Raw genomic sequence first — 22,695 nt, forward strand, 5'->3', positions numbered from 1 at the left:
CAATTTTGGCGCCGCACACGCTGCGGGTGTCACGTGCTCCTTTCGCGGCGCCCGTGGCAGCGCTCGACTGGGAGCAGCGAGCGCACGGGTGAGCGGGAAGAGAGCACGTGACAGGCGCGCCGACGTGTTACGCGCGCTCGTAGGTGGGGCTAGCGCTCTTTCTGGTCGCGCGGTTTCGGCCATGTGCGGCCCTAATATTGCTTGCGTTGCAGCGGCGACGAAAATGACGTTTCCGAAAATGTAAAAACTGATATGCACACTACTTACGGTGGGCTACAAGCCTCCCAATAAACAAGGAGCCTAACGGCAGCAGTTAAAAACTTAACTGTTCAATATTAGTTCACATCCAGCTAGTTAGCACTTCTCAGCTGCATTCTGATGCACTACACCGTTGACATTGTTATTCCGGAAAATAAAGCGCCCTTCTAACCCAAAAAGCCTATTTTTAAAAATTACTGACACTTTTCGGTATTGAACATAACCCATCAGTATGCGTACATGTGTCAGGAGACATTATATACGTATTTAAGATAAGAGAACATGAAGGGGGCATGAGAAAAATTTGTAACAAATACTTCAATTTGTTTTTAATGCTAACTTTACCAGAAAATATGCCTTGGCGACACTAAGCTCACGGCACATTTTGGGGCCACATCTTTTGCTTTTTTTTTTCGGATATCCGTCTCGAGCTCTGGGTTAAGTAACGGGGATTATTGTCGATAATACTTTGTGTGACCAGTGTGTTCCTGCATTCATAGGGCAAAATATAATGCAAGCGAGAACTGTTGCTTCCGTCACACATTGAGAAGTTCAGTATGGAAAGGGTACATTGGGTCATGGGGGCGGCCGGGAATACCACCAGCATTATCAATTTTTCGTTTTTGCACCTGGCTAGCAGCAGCGCATATTCTTCAAATACTGTGTGTTATCTGCAGCGGCTTGTGAGATACAGCGTAGACAGCGCGCTCGGTGAGCTTAAATTCGACCTGTGTTACTGAAAAAAGTTTTATGAGGCAATAAACTCATACAGTTTATCATACAAATGTCATAGAGTTCTCATACAAATCACATAAAATTATCATTCAAATGTCATTCATTTCTGTGAAATCATACAGTCATCATTGAGATATCATAGAATATCACACGAATTGCATAGATTGTATGATATTCTATGATATCTCTATGATGACTGTCTGATTTCACAGAAATGAATGACATTTGAATGATAATTTTATGTGATTTGTATGATAAGTCTATGACATTTGTATGATAAACTGTATGAGTTTATTGCCTCATAAAACTTTTTTCAGTATATGTCAAGATATAATAAACGAATTACCTGAACGAGTGAATTACAGTGCCGTATATATGCTCCGGCATTTCAGAAATTGATATTGTTGAGGTCCTTCCTTTCACCCACATCTAAACAAAGGCGTACGGATAATACCAATTAACGCGAAGAGGGCACTGAACTTTGATAGTTTTGCCGCGAACAGAAATGAACGTGAGATCTGCGCAGCGGAGTAGCTACGCCAAGCGTATGCCGACGACCCGAGGGGCCGCACAACCAACGACTGAACACCGTAACGGAGACAACAGGGTTTTAACAGAGGTAGTACGTCGAAAAGTGTGCGCGCGCCCCTGGCGCGCGCCGCGCTGCTGCACTTTCGATTTCAAATTCGGTCTCATTTTCTCGCTGGCGCGCTTCGACAAAACTTGGCACATGTTATGCACTGAGCCAGCACAAATGCGGACACCGGGCGGTACACATGCAGGCGTCGACGGGCACATGTATGCAGTTACTGCTCGTGGGACGCGCACGGCTGCCGAAGATGCCCCGGTTGGCGGTGCCCCATTGTCCGCGCGCTCATTAGCTATGCAGGATCTTGTCAGCCGGGTGAACTTCCTCCTTTCTCGCGCCTCGCGTATCCGCGAGCGCTGGCGCTCTTTGGCGTGATAAGTTCACTGATCCAAGGAGAACCGCCTGGGTGTTGGCCGCGTATAAATGCCACGAACTCGCCCAGCGAGCGGCGGCGGCCGACAGAACGCGCGCCGAGGCCCGGTCGCGAGGGAACTGGTCTCGCCTGGACATCGCCACCATGCGAGCCGGCCGCCTGCTGGTGAGTCCGGTTTCGGGGACGCACTGTTGACACTTGCCGTTCGGAAAGTGGTGCGAAACGAGAAGGCGGAAACGGCACGAAGACAGAAAGAAACCGACTGGTGCACGTGCGCGTCTACAGGTGGTGGTGGAGCCATCCGAGAAGCCCGTAAGCGCGGTGCGTCAGCGGTGTCGATGAATTCCCGAACGCGATCCGTTGCTACCGGCGTAAAAAAACAAGGTCTACCGCAGGTCACGTTCCAGAACAAGCGTTTGTTGTCGCAGGTGTATTTGCGGCGTGTGCGCGTGCATGGGACGTATGGAGCCTAATCGCGGTGTTCCTCGGAGTGACCTGCCCGCAATTCATGTTCGCAATCGATTTTCGTGCTTATGGTTGATATGAAAGCATTGCCATGTTTAGAAATCTGCTATGTTTACAAATATGGCACAGGCGTTATCTTGCACTCGCCAGTATACGCGTAGGATCCGCATGACCTGTTTGGCTTTACAGTATGTTACCGCAATTTCGTACATGGACTCTGTGACTTCGAAGTTGGAGCGCGTTTGCTTGACGACGACAAACGTGAGGACAAAACCGGCGAGACAGAAGCGCAGTTTTTCCCTCTCTTTGTCTTCGTTAAGCGCGCGCGCGCGCATGCACCAGTTTCACAAATATGAGCCAACTAGCCTTCCAAAAAGTGTTACTTCACCACTACGACTTCCTCGTAATGACTTTCAGAATGTGCAAGTGCTTTTTAAGCCATTTCTTAGCGGCTACGCGATGTTCGTTCTTTTTTTTATATGTCATCTGATGTCTATCCCCCTCGTTCCCTCTTGCTTATTATTTAGTTTATGTATTTGTCTTTTTTCCATGTTTTCCAGTAGCTAGTTGTAGTGACATGTCTTTCTAAAGCAAATGAAGGAGGAAAAAAATATCGAGTGTTCCAAACCAAATTCCGATGAAAAATGGAAACTAATTTTTGTTCGCCATCTGACAAACGACGATGGAGTTTGCAAGTTCCGAATGTTGTGCTGACGGCGTTTGCAACTTGCAGATGTGGTGTGTTCTTTGCGAACCTACAATTTATGCTCAATTGCGTGTAAATCAGCAACGCTGAAAGCAGTGCTCGACACAATGACATTTACGATTTGAGACGCGTGAAGTCATCATGTATGCATACGGACAGGAGCGGATTCATGGGCAGCTATTGGAATGGGTGGCTGAGGGTTTGTATTTGCGAAAGGCATTTCTTATTTTTTGTTGGAAAAAGGGGCGCCCTAATGTGGTTTTCCCAGAAACTTCTCCGTGAAGATGTGACGGGGATCGCTCCCCCCTCCCTAAATCCGTCCATGTTTACAGATTTGCAAATTCGCTACCGCTTGCTTTGCCTTCAGTTACAAATACACAATGGCATCTGCGTATTTGTGCTCAGCATGATACAAAATAGCATACGTTCGCACGCAAATTCACCCTAACTAATCACATTTTTTTTAACCATTTGTCTATATCGAAAACAACTATTAACATACACTGAAATTATGCTTAATTCTTTCTTAGGAAGCCATCGTGACAGCATGCTAAAAAGCTTTGCATTTCATATTGCTTCGACCTGTACTGCGTGACCATATATTTCTCCTTGGCAGTGAAAAGCTGTCACGACACAGCTGAGCTGAATTGTTGACCTCGTACGAAAATGGATTGGTGCATACGTGTGGCTACCGGTTTCATTCACGGGAAGTGGGGGGCGTGGGCTTCACCCAGCGTGGCAAGTTACCACTTGACTGCCACCTGATTGCTTTGAAAAACTTCCTTTCTGCTGTCGATAAGGCTTCATTTGTAGCAGGTACGTTGGTTTTCTTAGAAACTCTGGGCAAGCTTTGACGAAAATATTTCGTGCCTACTAATTGTTATTGGCGTTACAATGCGGAAGCTCGCGTTCATATTGACTGAATTTAGGCCTGTTCAAGCGAAGTGTGATCGAAGGGATATCCGCTGGAAGATATCACGATGGCTGAAAGCAAATTATGTCTGCCGTGTTCTTCACTCAGTTCAGCGGCTGCCTTGTAACTCCTTTCCGAGGTTGACGTTGCCGGCATGCTCGTAACGTGACTTGGGTAGAGGAACAGGAGTGTTTACGAGGTAGTTACGGCAAAATTGCAATCCCGTCGGTGTCATGGAAAAGGGGATACCCTGGAGCAGCCTGGTCGGCCTTGCGACAGAAAGGGCCCAAATAACACTGACTGTCCTGAGGACATATCCAAAACGTTAAAGAATCCTCATTGTCCTCGTTGCAAGCTGGACGTACGCAGTGCATCTCTAGTATTTCTTTGCATAATATCCGTGAAAAATCTTCAGCGCTCGCCTTGAGGATAAGTGAAGAGGATTAGTTAGAGGCGTTTTCTTTTTCGCATCTGTACTCCAAACCACTGAGCAAACGCGTTTCTACAGTCCACATGTCAAACTACAAATGCCTTTCTCTTCCGCTAATACTTTGATATAATGAAGAATGAAATGCCGTATCAATGTGTCACACCAATCGTTCGACGCTTTTTAGCAGAAAATATCAGCAAATTTCAGCTGAAAACACCGTTTCCATTGCTCGGCGCAACTTGTTCAGCTTTGCGGGACTCAGTATACTTGAGGGTGATAGTTTGGAACTCATGTCTTCATCAGTATGGTCCTCGTATATTCGTAGATAACATTTTTACGTTGAGACAGCTGGTCATCAGCAATTGTTGTCATGAAATAGTATGACCACAGCAGAAACCAGAACAAGAACTATGTTAAATAGGCCTTCATTAGTTAAAATTCAAATGAGAAGAAGCGAAAGCATGGGCGCATTCAAAAGCGCGCATGAAGCGAATTACATAAATCTAGGAGTGTGCGAATATCAGTACGTAAGCACTAATTTGATGGGTACCAACCTCGAGCAAAATCGTCCGTTGTCTGTTCCCTTGTCTGTCCGCAGTTGGCCTGGGGCGTGCGCTCCGTCCCGCGGCACCGCCCGCTCATCGTTGTCTTGACACAAATCCGTGCTTTCGCACTGATTCAAAAGTAGCAAACATTCTCTGAAGTTTTTATTTTTTTTTTCTAATGCGAACTGAATACCAATAGCTAGCTTCAAATACTAAATAACTGATTAATTTATTCATATATTAGGTATGCCTACATCGCCAATGAGGCATTACTCTAGGGAGATTTAGGTACAAGGGGTGGCATAATGCTACAGAGTTAGCCGTAAATCACATGATGGTTTGGTTTGGTTTGGTTTAGGGGGTTTAACGTCCCAAAGCGACTAAGGCTATGAGAGACGCCGTAGTGAAGGGCTCCGGAAATTTCGACCACCTGGAGTTCTTTAACGTGCACTGACATCGCACAGCACACGGGCCTCTAGGATTTCTCCTCCAAAGAAATTCAACCGCCGCGGCCGGGATCGAACCCGCGTCTTTCGGGTCAGCATCCGAGCACCATAACCACTGAGCAACCGCGACGGCGTAAATCACATGAATACGTCAGTTAATGCACCAACGAATAAACACTAAAAGCAACAATGAACAATAAAAATGGGAAACAGCGCATTCAGTAGTACAGGGTCATCAATGAAGGAATCAACATCTTCAAGAATAAAAAAAAAAACTCAACGGATAAGGTTTTCAATAGTATTTTCAAAATTAAGCGCAACCATAACATCATCAGGGAGCTGATTCCAGTCGTTAATAATAATGAAGCGCAGATTCATTTATTCACAGTAACGTTCATATTTTCACATGACGGAACATTAAACCTTAATTGTTGAAGAATGGACCAGTAAGTCTTCATGATTAAGGCACGATTTGGATCAACGAGATCGCGGGTCAAAAGTGTTGAAACAAGGTTCTGCGTGAACGGTTTCAAAAAATGGAGTGAGAAGACGGCACATGAAACTCACTACATTTTCCTTAGCATGCGATATTCATATGTTGTTTTGCGAGAGAAACAGTGTTGGTGCCGCTGACATACGCCCTGTTTTTCTCCGCTTCCACTCCCTCTCACGTGTCGCCGCACACGAGCAGCACGAGCACACACGCGAGTGTGGAATTCTGGGCGAGAGGTGGTAGCAACAGCTTCTGACATATGTTCCATAAAATCGCGGTGTTCGATAAAGTTGTCAGGTTGCACAAGCGCCACGATAGCGGCCATTTTGTTGTCCTGTTTTCTTTTCTCTTGAGAGCCCCGTCAACTGCAGTCATGCACTCGGCGGCCTGATGCCCGCTTCTCAGAAAGAGTATTCCCAATACTTTCTTCTCGGTCTCGGGCCGTGCGTCTCGTCTTAATTCTCCGCTTCGCTAACGGCTCTGCTTAATGGTCCCTGTCCTTCATGGCTGAAGTAGAAGTGCTACAAAGCCGGATGTACAGTAGTGATGCAAAACTATCAGAAAATTAACTATCGATAGTGCTACTATCGATAGTAATACTATCGATTCTGCTATCGATAGTATTTGTATCGATAGTAGAATTGATAGTATTACTATCGATAGTTTTGCTATTTATAGTATTACTAGCGCTAGTACCGCTATTGATAGCAAGACTAAAGATGGTGAAACTGTCGATGGTAAGACTATTGATAGTAACAATATTGATATTATGCATTTGTTGACCAGCTATATAACCAAAACATTTGCGATACCTGATTGGTTCACGGTCTCATGAGGCTAACGTCCCAAAGAGACTCAAGCTATGAGGGATGCCGTAGTGGAGGTCTCGGGGTAAATTTCGACCAGCTGTGTCTTTCGCGTCCACTGGGACAGTTCGGAAGAATACCTGGAACTGCATCCGATAAAAGAACAAGTAGTGGGACAGTTGGGAAAAATACCTGGAGCTGCACCTGATGAAAGAACAAACAGCACAAGTTGTGCTGGCTTACACGACACTATCGTGCACTGCAGACGTCGTCTTGCTGACGTAACCGCTGCAGAAATTCTTTTCGCACGCATGCTTCGCAACTAGGACATTCGCACGCTAACATTTTATCCAGAAACTTTACGTAGGGAACGTCTGCAGAGCTCGGTGACGCGGAGGCAGCGAAAACGGGCGAGTCCTGTCAGTTACGCATACCATCACCTCCATACCACACACTCGGGAAACCAAGTTTAGGATGCAGTGGGTACGAATGGTTGATTTTATAGGTTTATGGGGGTTTACAGTCCCAGAGCGACTCAGGCTATGAGGGACGCGGTTGATTTCATAGAATGGATAGTACTATATATAGCAAGCAGTATCGATACGGCTGTCGATAGCACTATCGATCGTCTTTTTTACCATCAATAGTTCGATAGTGACTCAACTATTGATAGTATCGATTGTACTGTCGATAGTTTTACATCACTAATGCCCAGTCGCTGTCTGCGTTCCCGAGTTCGAACCCGGCCGTGGCGGCTGCGTTTCAATGGAGGAGGAACGCAAAAGGCACCTGGGTGCTGTGCGATGTCAGTGCACGTTAAAGATCCCCATGGGGTCGAAATTATTGACTTCAGCACTCTATACCGCGTGTATCGAATTGATGGACTTCTGCCATCAGTGTCTGCGAAAACAGCATCTGTGAGTTTGATATTTTCCTTGCGGTATCTCGCAAACTGCAGCCATCCTGCAACGATCGGCGCTTATCCGTCTTATGGCTTCTACTTATCTCGAAGCTTTATTCCAACACTTGCTGCATTCCGTAATGCGGTCGGGAGCGCAAGATAACGCACTGACCTAAATGAGCACATGAGCAGAACAGTTATTCCCAACGTTACGTGTCGCTATGCGACAACAGCCCCTCTTGTATACACAAAACCCAGACAGTTCAATGAATCGCGCTGAATGCGTAAGTTATCGCGATTAGAGGAGCGGTTGAAGCGGCTTCCCGGTGTTTCCGAGGTCGCTCGTGCGAATCGATGTCTCGCCCGCCCACGGTGGCAGGCAGGCAGGCAGGTAGGCAGGCAGGGATGCAAGAAACGCCCTTCCGCACTGTGACGGCGGTGCGCATTCAGGACAAGACGGAGAAGCCCCAGCCAGTCTGCGTGGGCATATTCATTTGTCTCCAAAGACAATGGACAGGCTGGGCTGCATCGTTCGACTGTCGTTACCACGCATGAGCACTGGCACAGCGCAGTACTACGTGCCATTATTCTTACCTCTGACACCATGCACCTAGGCCAGCGCGTATAGCGGTCGGATCGCTATTTTTTTATGGGAATAAAGCTCGTATGTCGCGATAATAGCCAAAATATGGTGCATAGATTGTAGAATAGTTATTAGCTTCTCCACAAGTATACACAGAAAACAAGTAATACATGTGTTGTTTTTATTGGTTAGGTGAAAAGATAGCCTGACGTTGGCTAACGGGGCTCTTTTATTCTAACGCGGCCAGAAATACGGTGAAGACAAGGCTGAAAAGTCAGCACGTCAATACAGTGCTCCGAAGTGGCTCATACACGTATGGATGGAGGAGTGAATGGATTTAAATAGCATCCCCTTTGAAACCGAGTGGCCTCACGCTCACTTCTTCTTTCTTAAGTTTTGCAAGTTTTTTTTTTCTCAACTTTAACACTTTCGGACTTGGGACTTATAATCATCATCAGCCTATCAACGCACAACGCAGGAGAAAGGCCTCTCCCGTAACCCTTCAATTAGCCATGTCCTGTGTCAGCCATGTCCTGTGCTACTTTATCCCCGCAAACTTCCCAGTCTCATCCGCCCACCTGACTTTCTGCTGCCCCCTGCAACGCTTGCCTTCTCTCCGAATACATTCTGTTATCATGTCCATCGGTTACCTTGCCTGCGCATTACAAGCCCCTATTATGCCCTTTTCTTTTTGATTTCAGCTAGGATATCGTGAACTTCAGTTCGTCCCCTCACCAACTCTGCTCTCTTCCTATCTGTTAATATTATACCTATCATTTTCCTTATCATAACTCGCTGCGCTGTCCTCAACTTAGTTTCAAGACTTTTCTTTAGCCTACAAGTTTCCATCCCATGGGTGACTACGAGAGAGATACAACTGCTATATACTTTCTCTTGGGTGGTTACTTCAGCCCTCTTTAAATGATAAATTTTTATAATTTTCCTGCTGCAGCGAGTTCATCGACTTTACCTCTTCAATCGCTTCCTGGTTTTCGTCACCAGTTTTCCAACGTTTTCGTTGACGTCTACTGCAAATACATTCCCGTTACCTTCATTATCCCTGAGCCCTAAGGCCTCAGAGACGCTGATCATGATCGCATCGCCATCTGCATAGACACTGGAACTTTCTGTTTTTTTATGCTTCCAATTAACAGTTGGGAACTGCCTCACGAATAATCACAAGATGATTCCTTTATGATTTGAAAGTTTATTTTTCTATATTGGTCCAATGTTGGCTATTTTGTTATCGAATTTATCCACACCCTATGTCTCTTTGTCCCCATGTACAAGCTGTTTGAGTGAAGGTGAGCCAGAATTTTTACAATTAGGCTTTTTGAGACATAGAGATAGCTTATGCAGCTTTGCAATGCCATTGTTGGCGTACATCTGAATACTGGCGAATCATGTTGACTAGTTAGCTGGTTGACTAATTCCTAACAGCAACTTTTTAACTATCACAGTTAGGTGTGTGGCTGCAATCAGGCTTATGTAGCTGGCCGTTAGTAATCAGTTTTTAGAATTTCGAAAACGCGATTACCCTCGGCGCTACCTCGCAACAAATTTTCGCCATCGCATCTCCTTTTCGAAGAGAGCGCGTCTTTAGTGTGCACGAACCGACGTCTATCACTACACCTTACTCCGTGGCGTACGTGTCACGTGAGCTTTTCTCCCGTATGGTATGTAGCAGCGTAGTTCCTAGAAATATATTCTAGGCACTTTAGTAGCAGCGAGCAGTGGCGAGCACCTCAGCGTGGGTGAGACAGAGAAGGTCACGTGGCACGTGCGCAATGGAGTGACGCGTAGCTGTGGGCGTTGTTTCATGCGGGCCGAGGAAGCCCGCGGCAGTCGAAATTTGTTGCGACAAAGCGCTGAGGGTGATCTTGTTTTAGAAATGGAAAGAAGTGATAAGACTAATGGCTGGCTACACATCCCCACTTGCAACCAAGAGCCTAAATATCTACACTTTTAATTCTACAACAGGGGAGGCGTGCAACACGTCCATAATTTTTCTACACTGTCTCCTCCCTTTTAATGCACTTGGTCTGTCGGGCTATAGGCTTGCCTATTCCTTCCGAGAAGATTTTCGGTTGGCAGTGAAGCCACTTTTACACCGCTTTCCGACAGTATGGTCTCTGCGACGTGCCGTCTGCCACGCATGCGTGCGCAGACCGTCGTCGTACTGCTGCATGCTTCGAGTTGGTACGCCTGTGGTTACGCGTGCATGATTTGATTTAGATCGCGTCATTTGCCTTCCAGCTATTTTCATGTAAATATGTCTGTTTCGTTCATCTTTCTCAGCTGCTGTTCACACTCCGCACTTCAAACCGGGTCCAACCCCTGTTTCCCTGCGCATCCCAATTTGTGCTTTTGCCGCAAGAACCTGTAAATAAATAAATTGGTTTTTGAGGAAAGGAAATGGCGCAGTATCTGTCTCACATATCTCGGCGGACACCTGAACCGCGCCGTAAGGGAAGGGAGGAAAGTGGAAGTGAAAGAAGGAAGTAAGAAAGAGGTGCCGTAGTGGATGTCTCCGGAATAATTTCGACCACCTGGAGATCTTTAACGTGCACTGACATCGCACAGCACATGGGCGCCTTTTGCGTTCCGCCTCCAACGAAACGCGGCCGCTGCGGTCGGATTCGAACCCAGGTACTCCGGCTCGGTAGACGAGCGCCCTTTGCTAATCTCGCTACAGCTGCCTATATGATTTCAATCCCCGATTGCACTCCTGACCTTGTGTTCAACACCACGTTCCCGAGCGTAACACTTGCCACCTCTGCCTTTCCACGCGGATGACCTGTCGTACCTTTATGGTGCTGTACGTGCTTCCTTACTGCTGCATTTATCCTGCCTTTCTTCCTAATAGCCTTCCGTGTTTTTTTTTTTTTTCACGTACAGCCTCCTGAGCTTTTAGTCATATCCCGTGGCCTTTGACTGCGCGGAATTTAAGCGCCTTATAACGGCGCTTAACTGCTCAGAGTCCTCTTCAGTGCGAGCGTAGTCCGCTACGCTGTCGCGTAAGACGCTGACATTGACAGTCATGCGATATTATTAAAAATCTGGGAGACTATACACCTTGCTCTCATTTTTGATTCGTATACTCCGAGATACAGTAGTGAAAAAAAGATATGATATTCCAGTTTTTCGAATTTAACTTTTTTTACCGTGTTTAACCTTGCGCACGAGGTTGGTGGGACTACGATGTCAGACTTTTTATACAATAGCAACCAATACTTATCATCATATTAAGCCACAATTTATTCCCACAGCAAATTTCTTGAAGAACTGTTTTCTGCGCTGCGTGAAGGTATCGTCTATAGTATCTTTTTTTTTAATCACGAAATAAGGCAACAATTTGAAGAATTCCTTTTCACAATAGCCTAATGTCTCAGTGCTTCACGCGCAAGCCTTTTCCTTCGATCACTGCTTGACACCGTCGAAGCTTGGAGTTCAGGAATATGCCAGGGAACAGTCTATGCTTCCCCACTTTTGACGCAGCTGATCGCCTTTCTGCTCGACGCTGCTGGCGTTTTTATCTCTCGGACAACGCGCAATGCTTACTCAAAGATGTTCAACTGAAATAAACTCTGCAGACCGGCTTGGCCACTACATCAGTCCATCGTTTTCTTCTTCATAGAATTTTTCACCGGCGTAGAAGGGTGCTTCGGGTCGCAGTTCTGTTGAAACACATATCCAAATCCCAGATTCTTGCATGTCTATGAAAGCATAACCTATTCAAGAATATCCTATAAACCTATTCGCTCAAGGTACCTTGAATTCAGTTAAGGAGACAAACTATCCACACGTGGTGTTATTTACCTACATCATCCTAGAAACCACATTGTTTTCACAATGTGTGGATTTTAAGCTGTGCTCCTATCGTTAAGTTCAGCATATTTTACATGAATTCTAACAGTCGTTGAAGCCACTGTAGAGTCTCATACCAGGGCCAAATTTTCTTAAATGTCCGCAACAGTCAGACCGGAGTTTTTTAGGCTCGTGCGAACAATGTCTTTCTCGACAACTAGGTTGGTCGTTCTGGCGTGTCTCCTGCGAAGAGCGAAAAACCAAACCTCCTCTGAACCTACATTTCTTCAAAATTTGTGAAGGAGTGTACTGCGCTACTCTGAAATTCAGTGGATGCTGACGGTGTTTCATCACATAGATGTGATGAATTATCATTTGAGCAGTCTTGATGACGTTCTGTTAACCTCAAACTCCACACACTGCTTATAAAAATATGCAGTGATAAATGTTTCCGGAGGATGCATCACTTGAAAATGACAACGGGTTAATAGTAATTTAGATCTGACGGAAAATGAACGCAATGGGAAATGCCCATGAAAGGGCAAAAATGGAAAAACGAACTGAAGGCAAACAGTTATGATCACAACGACTCCTGGCGGAAGAAAAGGGTGTTATTGCACAATAATATACTAGCAAACAGATTTTTTTTATATTCGCGATATTTTCATTGTTTTAAAAAAATGGAAATATATCTTTTTGTTCACTACTGTATCTGTAGCCTGCGCATCTGATCACCATGTATTGTGAGCACCTGATCAGTGACACCTCTGAGCATCATAAAGCCTGATTTATTTATGCCAAAATTAAAACCTAGGGTATATCTCTGGTTATCAGCTAACAATATAATATCGTCTGAATACATTAAACCTAGGAGCGACTGCCCCGCAAGCGTTCCGCGTAGCTTACATGAGAGATTACATCGCAACTTCCTCGTAGTATTTTTTCCATATTTATCATGTAAATCGTGAGCAGTAGTGGTGATAATAGATAAGCCTGTTGTGCCGACTCTGTTGTGCCTGCCGTTTAGGAAGGGGTTCCGAAGCCATGAAGCGGCAACCGTACGACCCATGGCTCATGGCGTGATCTGATCGGCGACAAGCGCGTAGAGTGCGCGCAGCCCTGCTAACCTAACTTGCTACCCGGCCTGGACGGAAGGGCGGACAGGCAGGCAGTGAGGCAGGCAGCCAGACAGATAAATAAATAGATAAATATATATTTAATACATTCAGTTAAGGCACCCAGCGTAGAATTAGAAGACGCATTTCTATACAGCTTCCTCGCGGCTCCATTGGACTTGTTTTTGTGTTCATAATTGACTGTATGCGTACTCTGTAGTGTTTTTTTTGCGAGTTTTATGCACGCAAATGCAAGTTTTTTGAGGACAAATGGCACTTAAGTACAAGAACAAAAATTTTAATACGTCGCAACTCTTACTGGCTAGGATTGGAAGGCTGGGGAAAAAAAGGATTTGTACTGCTACTGCAGTTGCATGTCGACATGATACGTGAGCTTTTTGAGCAACGTGTGTGTCTGGGAGAGTAGGTAGCGTTGTTCTGTTTAGCCCCAAAGTATCGAGGGCCTTGATGATCAAGTCACTACAGTAAAGAAATGGCGAAGGAATAGTGTTATCTACTCGCTCTTTTTCATATATATATATATATATATATATATATATATATATATATATATATATATATATATATATATATGTGTGTGTGTGTGTGTGTGTGTGTGTGTGTGTGTGTGTGTGTGTGTGTGAGAGAGAGAGAGAGAGAGAAGCCAACAGCCACATAAACCAAGGGGCATAGGGGATTTTCAATTTATTTATTTATTTTGTATGTTATCGCTTAAAGCTAATTGATTAGAAAAGCAGAAGAAAAAACAACCACATACCGCCGGTGGGATCCGAACCCACGACCGCGACCGCCGAATATATATATATATATATATATATATATATATATATATATATATATATATATATATATATATATATATATATATATATATATATATATATATATATATATATATATAATGTGTGTGTGCGCTTGCGTGTGTAGTGGAAGTGACAAAGGGCACCTTGGGCTGTTCTTTGCAGCTCAAGATAAGATGTCTTCACATTTGCCACATGGTTTGACAGGTCCTATAATTGCCTGTTTCCTGAAGAGTCGAAAGCTCTTACCGTTAAAGCAGAGTAGGTGCATAAAAAAAGTCTAGGCGTTAGGTCAAGCGTCACGGTATCAAACTCAAGAGCGATAATAACGGAAGTGCTGCCTCAGTGCCTTTCTTACTTAAAATTTTTCTCCGCAAAAACAGCTTTTCAAAATGATTGAAAAAAAAAAAAAACTGATGGTGCCTTCGGGCAGCATATAGACTCACGTAAAAGCGTAGTTGACTCCCGCGGTAGTGAGGGAATGCTGTCAAAATCCAGGCGCGAAAGGCTTCCTTCAGCTGGCGCTTGTCACGCATGCGCCCTCTGAGAAAAGAAAAAAAAAAAACCCTTGTCTAGAGATCACGCTGGCGCTCTTGTTTGCGTACTCAAAGTGACGTGTGCCCGAAGAAAGTAGGTCTTACGGTAATTTTTTTTCTCATGTGTGCTGCATGCAAGACATAGTATGTAACGACACGTTTTAATAGAGTACTTTTCGTACGTCGAAAAAGAACACGAGGGAGGGTACTGACCAGCCTGTCAGAACTTTACAAGCAAATGCGTTTCACTAAACTCGCTAAAACAGTGAACGCACCTTCGGGAAGCTAGCACCATACGACGTCCAGCGGGTTAAACTGGGAGGGAATGGTTTTCTTTTCTTTCCTTTATTTTTTCGCGTGAAGCTTTCTTCTGTAAACATACACAGGCTAGGTGGTTTTCTCCATTTTCTACTCCGTATAACTACTGTCCATTGTGTCTGCCCAGTCGTCGCTGTACGCGAGTGTGATACGGGGGATTTAATTTTGTAAAATCTATTAAAACAATATTCTAATTATATCAGGGGCAATGAAAATGCTATAACAGTTGCAGAACATCGCTCATAGATACAGACAAGCGCTTGTCTGTCTTTCAGCCATTTGATCATCTGTGTGGCGCTTTCCTGTCTGCTTAAGGTAGTATAGTATACACACCGTTATGAAGCAAGTGAGGCCAGCAAGGATGGTCTCGTCCTTAATTACTGTTTTAGCGTCCTGCGTAGTGTTACACGCTAATAACTGAAGTTTTCGTCGTCAATAGCATTAATGTCCGTGCACACCGCTGAAGGCTCGTCTTTTCTAAAGTGTTGCCGAGCCGGTGTTTCACTGAGGGGATTCTCCAATCTTTTCGCCGCCGCCTCCGAACCACGACTCGGTGGATCGATCACGACGGCATTATTTTCGAGCGTGGTCGTGCAGCGCTGGGCGTACACAACCGCTCATTATCCGTGAAGCCACGAAGAGCCGGCCGGCAGCGCCGATGAGGGCTGTGCAAACTTGCACGTCGGATCGTGAGCAATGCGAGAGGGAACACCTTATTAGCATTCAAGCACTCCTTATATAGAGACAAAATCTGCATTCATGTGCTATAAACTTGTCCGTCTTTATTAGATGACCACCGAACGCCCACGGCAATTATGTGTGTCATCTTTCTTCACCCATGGCTGGAATTCAAAAGACGACTTTAGGCTGGATACTTATTGAGTCGTCGTGTCTCATATCGCGGAATGTAAAGCGGACTGCGCGCGTTTCGGGGTTGCATAGGAGAACATGGGTATTGAGAGAACGTGTCGGTATTTCGGGCGACGCCACGTTTGCTACTTCTGGATGCGGGTTATTTTCAGCGTCAAGAAACTTACTCGAGAGGCAAACTGTCGCCAGCGTCACTAATTTGTGGCGAGTTTTAACTCGCTAGAAGAAACTCATCAATGAATGTGTGCTTCAATATGGGCTGTAAGTATACAATGGTATCCATTGTTTAATTACTGCGCGTGTGCGCTAAAGCAAGGTTTTGGCTTTTCCGCAGTTTTTGTGGTCGATAATATTCGTTAAGGGGCTGCTGCTTCACTGGGAGGACATATAGGACTCAGTATGTCACCACGCTGCGAATGACACCATGAAAGACGAAACCAGTGGCCGTATTTTGCGACAATTCCTTTCCCGATTGTTTCTTTTGTGCCTTAAACATTAGAAGCTGCCGGCTGTGACGTCAGGGTCGATATTCAACGTGCAATATTTTTCGCCGGCTGTGACATCAAATGCTGGGCTGATCAATGACACAGGGTCAAAGAATAGAACGGGAGAAAATCTTTACCAGCTATGGCCCCAGAGCTGAATACGGCTGGCTGCGATGTACAGATGTGAGCATACGCGCTCGAGCGGGGCTCCGTGTGGGAAAGGAAGCGAAATTTTTGAGCAGGCACTGAGTTTCACAGATGATATTCACGCTGCGTTGAGAGCGGGCACTTCGCTTTGTTATAATATTATAGAATGCTGCAGCAGGAGCGCGACCACATCGGCCGTTTTACGGCATAGCACAAATAAATTTTTGTAGTCCAGAGTGGTCGCGCCTACTCCGTGGCGTCATGACCCTGGAAAAATGAAGTGCCGTGCTCAGCAGGGAACCAGCGCAGTGACCGGTGCCGTGTTCATACACTGCGGCTTTGCGTGATGAATTCCTTCCATGGGGGCGCGTGGTATGTCTCAGCCCCCTCATCGCCATCAGCGTCAGGAGGGGCAACAAGCGCATGAGTCATTATTTGCGGTTTGTGTATTTCAGTACCTTTAATTCAGTGCGCATGCAGGCTCTCTGCATTTACTTCTTCGTTTATTGCGCTGGTTATTATTTTAGGCCGTGCACTCAAGTAACTCGGTTTCTTCGCTGTCATCGGATATTATTCGCTGAAAGCTCTCAAAAGCTACAATGTAGTCATTAGAACAAGCTCACCCTATGATACGGTGCCAGCCGCACCGCTGATTTACTAAGGATTCCCTAAAATTCCCTATGTCGACCTCAAGCAGCTCTGACCGAGGAATTGCCAACCACTGGCTTGGCAGCATCTTCCCACCCGAAACAGGCGTCCACCGAGCGGCGAGATGACTTCAAAGGTCAGCCGTAAACCTCAGGCCAGCCATTGCTCCCGCCATGTGTATACGTCAGCCCGCGCATCGGGATGGGCGAGCGCTGGGCTATGCTTTCAAGGCCGTCTGAATTTCGTGCCAAGTGCAAATGACTGGCTGCCGGTGAACGGCCCTTCGCTGGGCGCTATTGGTCGGCAGCTGACCCGCTTAGCACGAGAAGCGCGGCGCGGAAAGGTCGGTACAACGGCGACCCACCAAAGCCTTCCGGGATAAAATTGCGAAAGACGAAAATGTCGTGCTGCATGCTACGTGCAACTGTTTGTTGACCACTGGGGGCAGGAGACTCCGGTGCGGTCGGTTGCGTTGATCGCGAACATTGCCACGAGTTTTGAAGAAATTATAGCTAAATGCATAATTACCCATACCCGTTTAAAAAGAAACAGTCTGTCCATACAGGTGTAGTTTGTGGTAATGAAAACAGTGTGAAATATACATATAGTGCTGATGCGTTTGTTTGGTTTTCGAAGCTTGGCTATCGGATTCACCGCCAGCAGGGAGATTTTTAAAGGCCAGACTCCTGTGTATTCGCCAGAAGGATGTCTGCGGACTGAAAAAAATTGGTTGCGTGTAACGAGCTCCGCTGCATGTACATTCAGGCCGGAATGAAACGTGAACACGCATATGTCGTATTTTTCTACTTTGCAGCGAGATATTCCTTTACAGCCGGTTTATGAATGTGTACTTCGGTAGAACCTTTACCCAGAAACATGAATGAGGTTAGTTCTACACTGCAGCTAAAAACAGACATGAAAAATATTTTGTTTTGTTGGCATGCGCTGTTCGCGTTTTATTCCAGCTTAACTTTACATATGACAAGGACGGAGCTACACGCGGCGGCGGCGACCGCTTACGTTGGGTGTTTTGAGCAAGAAACATCACCCCCTGTGGGCAAAATATGTCTTAATCAGTTTAGCAAGAACTTATCGAAGAGTGGACAACAAATGGCATTCATTAATAATGACTTACTGTGACATATTGTTCCCCAATATTTTACTGTGCAGTGTGTCGTCGTGTCTTTACGCATTTTTTTTGTTTGGTTTATTGGGGTTTAACGTCCCGAAGCAACTTAGGCTATGAGGGACGCCGTAGTGAAGGGCTCCGGAAATTTCGACCACCTGGAGTTCTTTAACGTGCACTGACATCGCACAGCACACGGGCCTCTAGAATTTCGCCTTCATCGAAATTCAGCCGCCGCGGCCGGGATCGAACCCGCGTCTTTCGGGTCAGCAGCCGAGCACCATAGCCACTCAGCCACCGCGGCGGGGTCATTTTTTTTTTTTGTCTGGTTCTGAATATCCTTATGTAATAATTTCAAAAACGCCGCCTAGCAGCCTTCGCGCGCGGCTCTCCCCCTCTTCGTGCAGCCTCTCTGCAAGTATCACGGGAGTTAGTGGCGCCCGAAATACCTGATAGCATTCTTTGGTGAAGGCGAACTGGTCGTAGGAGGTTTCCAAGACGCAGGGATATATGTTCAGGAAGCCTGCTTGTTAGGACGTCTTAGCTGTACTCTGATGTACTGTCCGTGTGGCCCTTGTGTAGGAGCCCTCGAGCAGCGGACATTCCCGCAGAAAAACCGATACCTCGTCGCAGCTTCTACAATTTAGGAGCAGCGCTTGTGCACAAGTAGAGCTCCACACACTTGCGAGCAAGATGACCAAGAGCGCTTTGCTCTGAAACATGGTCTGTTTTCTAATGTTAGATTTTATTGCACGGACCACACTATTCGAGCGCTCTGTACAAGGATGACGCAGACTGTACTGCACCGCTGGCAATGCTACGCCGAGAAAGGCCCTCTTATAACTCAAAAAGCTATATATTTTTAGAACGTGGGTAAAGTCTTATATGAAACACCCCGCACGGTGTGGTATAGGTATAATGGTGCGAATAAAGCTCATTTGCCACCAGTGAAGCCGCGGTGCATTTCATTAACCTTTACGAAAACCGACGCCATTGCTCTGAGACCGTACTAAAAACCAGAGCCTTTCTACTTCCTCTCCAGTAAGGAAATGACTGTACTGCTCTCGAATGATACGCCGCGTTTGTTCTTGGGCTGCGAGCACCGACGAGGAAGAATTTACCAAGCTATAGGGGCTGACTGCAGCAAGTGGCGGCTAGAGACTTATATAAAGCAGTAGCATTGGCCGGGTTTCGGGCGGCGTTCACGCTTTATGAACCATAAACGGATAATTATATTAACTTTTGATGTTGTTTTGGAGCGCTTTTCAAGTCCTGTTGACCTGAAGGTATACGTGTATGGCTGAATACAGCGTCGTCGAGTGGTCAAAAAATGCAGTTCAACAAACTAGGGAACAAAATTCTCGGCGCTGTTGAACGGATAGCTGGTGTATACTATACCACCGCCGTTGATAGAATGCCAACGACAAGAAGAGCCTAGTGAAATCAGGGATTAATGGGAATAAAAATCAAAATGCACGCCGTGGTGCGCAAAATAGGCGTGCGAAATGCGAAGCATTGACGGTGGATTTCATTACACCGACAACGCGATAGCCGGGCACTTTGCCAGACAATCAAATGGTCGTGGCAGTAGATATATGCACCGCACGAGCCACGCATGACCCTTGATGCTTAAGACGCAGCGTACGTATACGTCATTTCCGTGTGTATGATTGCGCTGACTGGATTCTTAGAATTCACAACGTGTTTCATACGACATCCTGATTCAGAGGCCAATGCCACTATAATGCTAGTTTTTCCCCTTAGTTTACATTCCACTGTTGCCAACATACATACGAAGACGTGTACAAACGACTTTGTTAATCTGCGACAGATTCACGAAGATATAGTAACACATCTCCGTGTGTGGCAACTAAAACGTCGCCGAAAAACAAGTCGCATTAATCTCGCTCGTTTGTCATTGCATTTTGCGCACGGCTGCCGCCTAAACGCTAACCGGTATTGTTTACTAAGAATCGAGGACAGCGTTGTGAATTATTTCCCAAAATCGGTCTCACTCTCAACAAGCCAGGTGAATTCTGGGAAATGCCCGTACTTTTTATGGCGTGAAATCCTATATAGCCTATAGATAGGAAAGCTGGCGTCGGCATTGCCGTCGTTGTTGCTGCAACGCGAAAACCCCCCAGGAAGCAAACAAATTAAGAAGTCTTGTAATTTAGTACTATAGAGCATTGGAATTGGTCGATAAGTCTTAGAATATCGCTAAATATGCAAAGTTAGTAAAGTAATTGCAGGGAAAAGTAATTGCAGGGAAAAGTAAATTTAGGTGAAGTAGGTGGGAATATAGCCCATACCTCCGATTTGCGAGGTGGGCACACTACCCATAGGTTCTTTTATAGGCTCCTCACAAAGGCTCGTTGATTCAAGCTGAATAAAGGTGGACCTAGTGGATGCGTTGGGGTCTTTGGCACACTTAAGTCTCTTAGAGACATGTACTGATGCGTTAATTAGCAATTATGAGTACGCTAATTAGTAATTAGGTAAGTGAGTAGGCGATGTGAACGGAAAACGATAACGCTACCGCGTTCTACTCTCTAAGGCGGTGCTTCAGCGTCTTGCCAAGTTTACGTTTCTCTTTCTTGAGCTGAGATGGAAAAAGAAAACTGCCCACATTAAAGAAAAAAAAATCACTTTCACCATGCTGCAGGTATTTGAGCTCCTGCTAATGCCTGTATTGTGCACGCGCACACTCACAAATTGGCTCTTACTGCACGGCGACTTACAGACGCACGTACCCAGTGATGGGCCGTCGGTTTTCGCTCACCGCATCACTAAAATCAAAGAGCTGGCCAGTTAGTCGTTAGTGCGACGAGCTGTCAGCGTACTGACATGCTCCAATGACAGGGCTGTCGCCATCATCCTGGCGTGGTTGATGCGGGAGAACGTGACTAATTGAACAGCGCGGCGCTCTCTGGCAGCGCCGGCTGTCCGCACTGCGGGCGGCTGACGCGCGCCCGTAAAAACGTGGTCAAGGTCAAGCGTAGAGCTTGCAGTGCCTCAGCGCGACCCACAATTTGAGGGAGACAGGTCGCATGCAGGCACGCACGCTTGTATGTAAGCTACGCCCCGTCAACAGTGTCTGAAAGCTGTGCAAAGCTACCTGACAAAGCGGTTTCTTGTTTCTCTCTGTGTATGTGTAGCCTGTTGTGCATAAGCGGTGCAGGCTGGGGCTTATTATTTTTCAGTCTTTTTAGGGCAGATCCTAACTACTAATTGTATGTGTGTGCGCGCGTCAGTTTTTCGAGGCACCAGACTTTGAGACCGGTCGCTTTGCTTCACTGTGGTTTTAAGTTAATTATAGTTAATTATCGGATCGCGGACACGGAGGCCATAGGAGAGCGAGATAAAGGGAGGGATTCCGTAAAGGGTCAGTCGCCACCAGCTTGTTTAGGTCTGCGATGTGATGAAATTGCTCTCCATGCAAAAAGGGTCGCTACAGGATATTCCGTACCGTGTGTTGTGTTACGTCGCGATGGAGGACATTTAGGCCAGAAGAGGAACTGACCACTCTTGAAAAACACGACACCGTGTGTTTGGACACGTCGACATCGTGAGACATGCTGCTACTTGTAGCTCGCTCTTCTGGCCGACACGACATGACTTGAGAATCACAGGATCTACACATTGGTGGAAAGACGACGCGGCACTGAAGATGAAGCCATTAGTTTAAGTACAAAAGGCGCCACGTTGAAGGGGTTCCACCTCTGAAGCCCAAGCTCCGTATCTCACTACTGAGCTGAGGTGATTAATAGTTCCCGTTTCGGTGGCACATTGTACCATGTTCGGTAATATGACCCCACTTCATCCCACCTTTACTTTCCTTTCGACGACTTCCGTTTTTTTTTCTTTTCTTTTTATTTGAAGGGCACGGACCTTTCGTGATTAGGGCAGGAAACATCTTGTCAGCGCCTTTTAAATTGCTCACCACATGATTTTCACCGGAACATGCGTTTTATAGTTAGCAAAAATAAAACGCGCATTCGTAACTATGCAATACTTCTGTTACACGGCGTTGCTCTCTGGATCGAGGTCGTGTTTGGCTTGTATCATCTACCTACATCGGTAACGTTGCTGAAGAAGGTAGCCACATGCACAATAAAATTTTGATGCCGGTGGTCTTGTAGGCGGGAGACTAAGTTACCTGTGCTGTGTAGTTGCATTTAGAAGAAGACGAACACGCAGTCAGCGAAGAAGATGGCTTCCACAAAGGACATGAACATAAGAGCCCTTTCTTCGGCATAGCATTCCCTTGCAAAAATTTTTCAGTCTATAGACTGTCCATAGACTCTCTATAGACACTCTATAGACAAGTCTATAAAGAACAGTCTATAGGCAATACAAATGCTATGGACGATCTATAGACAATCTATATATTTTTGGTCATACACTTTTAGTAGGTTTTTGTCTATAGACTATGAATAGAAAAAAAAAAGTAATATCTATAGGAAGGCAATTGAGTCTATAAACCATTTTTATAAGGGTTGTCAGTTGCTGTGTGCGTCAGAAGTCAGCGAGAACTTGTTGAGCAGCCTGGTTAACGAATACTGAATAGTTAACTTTC

The 22,695-nt window shown here is 45.8% G+C and overlaps 1 protein-coding gene across 2 annotated transcripts in view; it reads left to right on the forward strand.

The window, feature by feature from the left end:
* The first annotated feature begins 1,925 nt into the window (after window positions 1-1,925).
* The window catches only part of LOC149351194 (uncharacterized), a 97,233-nt gene continuing 76,463 nt past the window's right edge, over window positions 1,926-22,695 (forward strand). For both annotated transcript variants that reach the window (XM_089576983.1, XM_089576982.1), the window contains exon 1: window positions 1,926-2,120. In XM_089576983.1, coding sequence (XP_089433109.1) covers window positions 2,100-2,120 — 21 coding nt within the window. In that variant the 5' untranslated portion in view covers window positions 1,926-2,099. The remainder of the gene's footprint in view (window positions 2,121-22,695) is intronic.

Source organism: Amblyomma mixtum, chromosome 3, assembly GCF_055824585.1.
Source record: "Amblyomma mixtum isolate Tamu chromosome 3, ASM5582458v1, whole genome shotgun sequence".
Lineage (NCBI taxonomy): Eukaryota > Metazoa > Arthropoda > Arachnida > Ixodida > Ixodidae > Amblyomma > Amblyomma mixtum.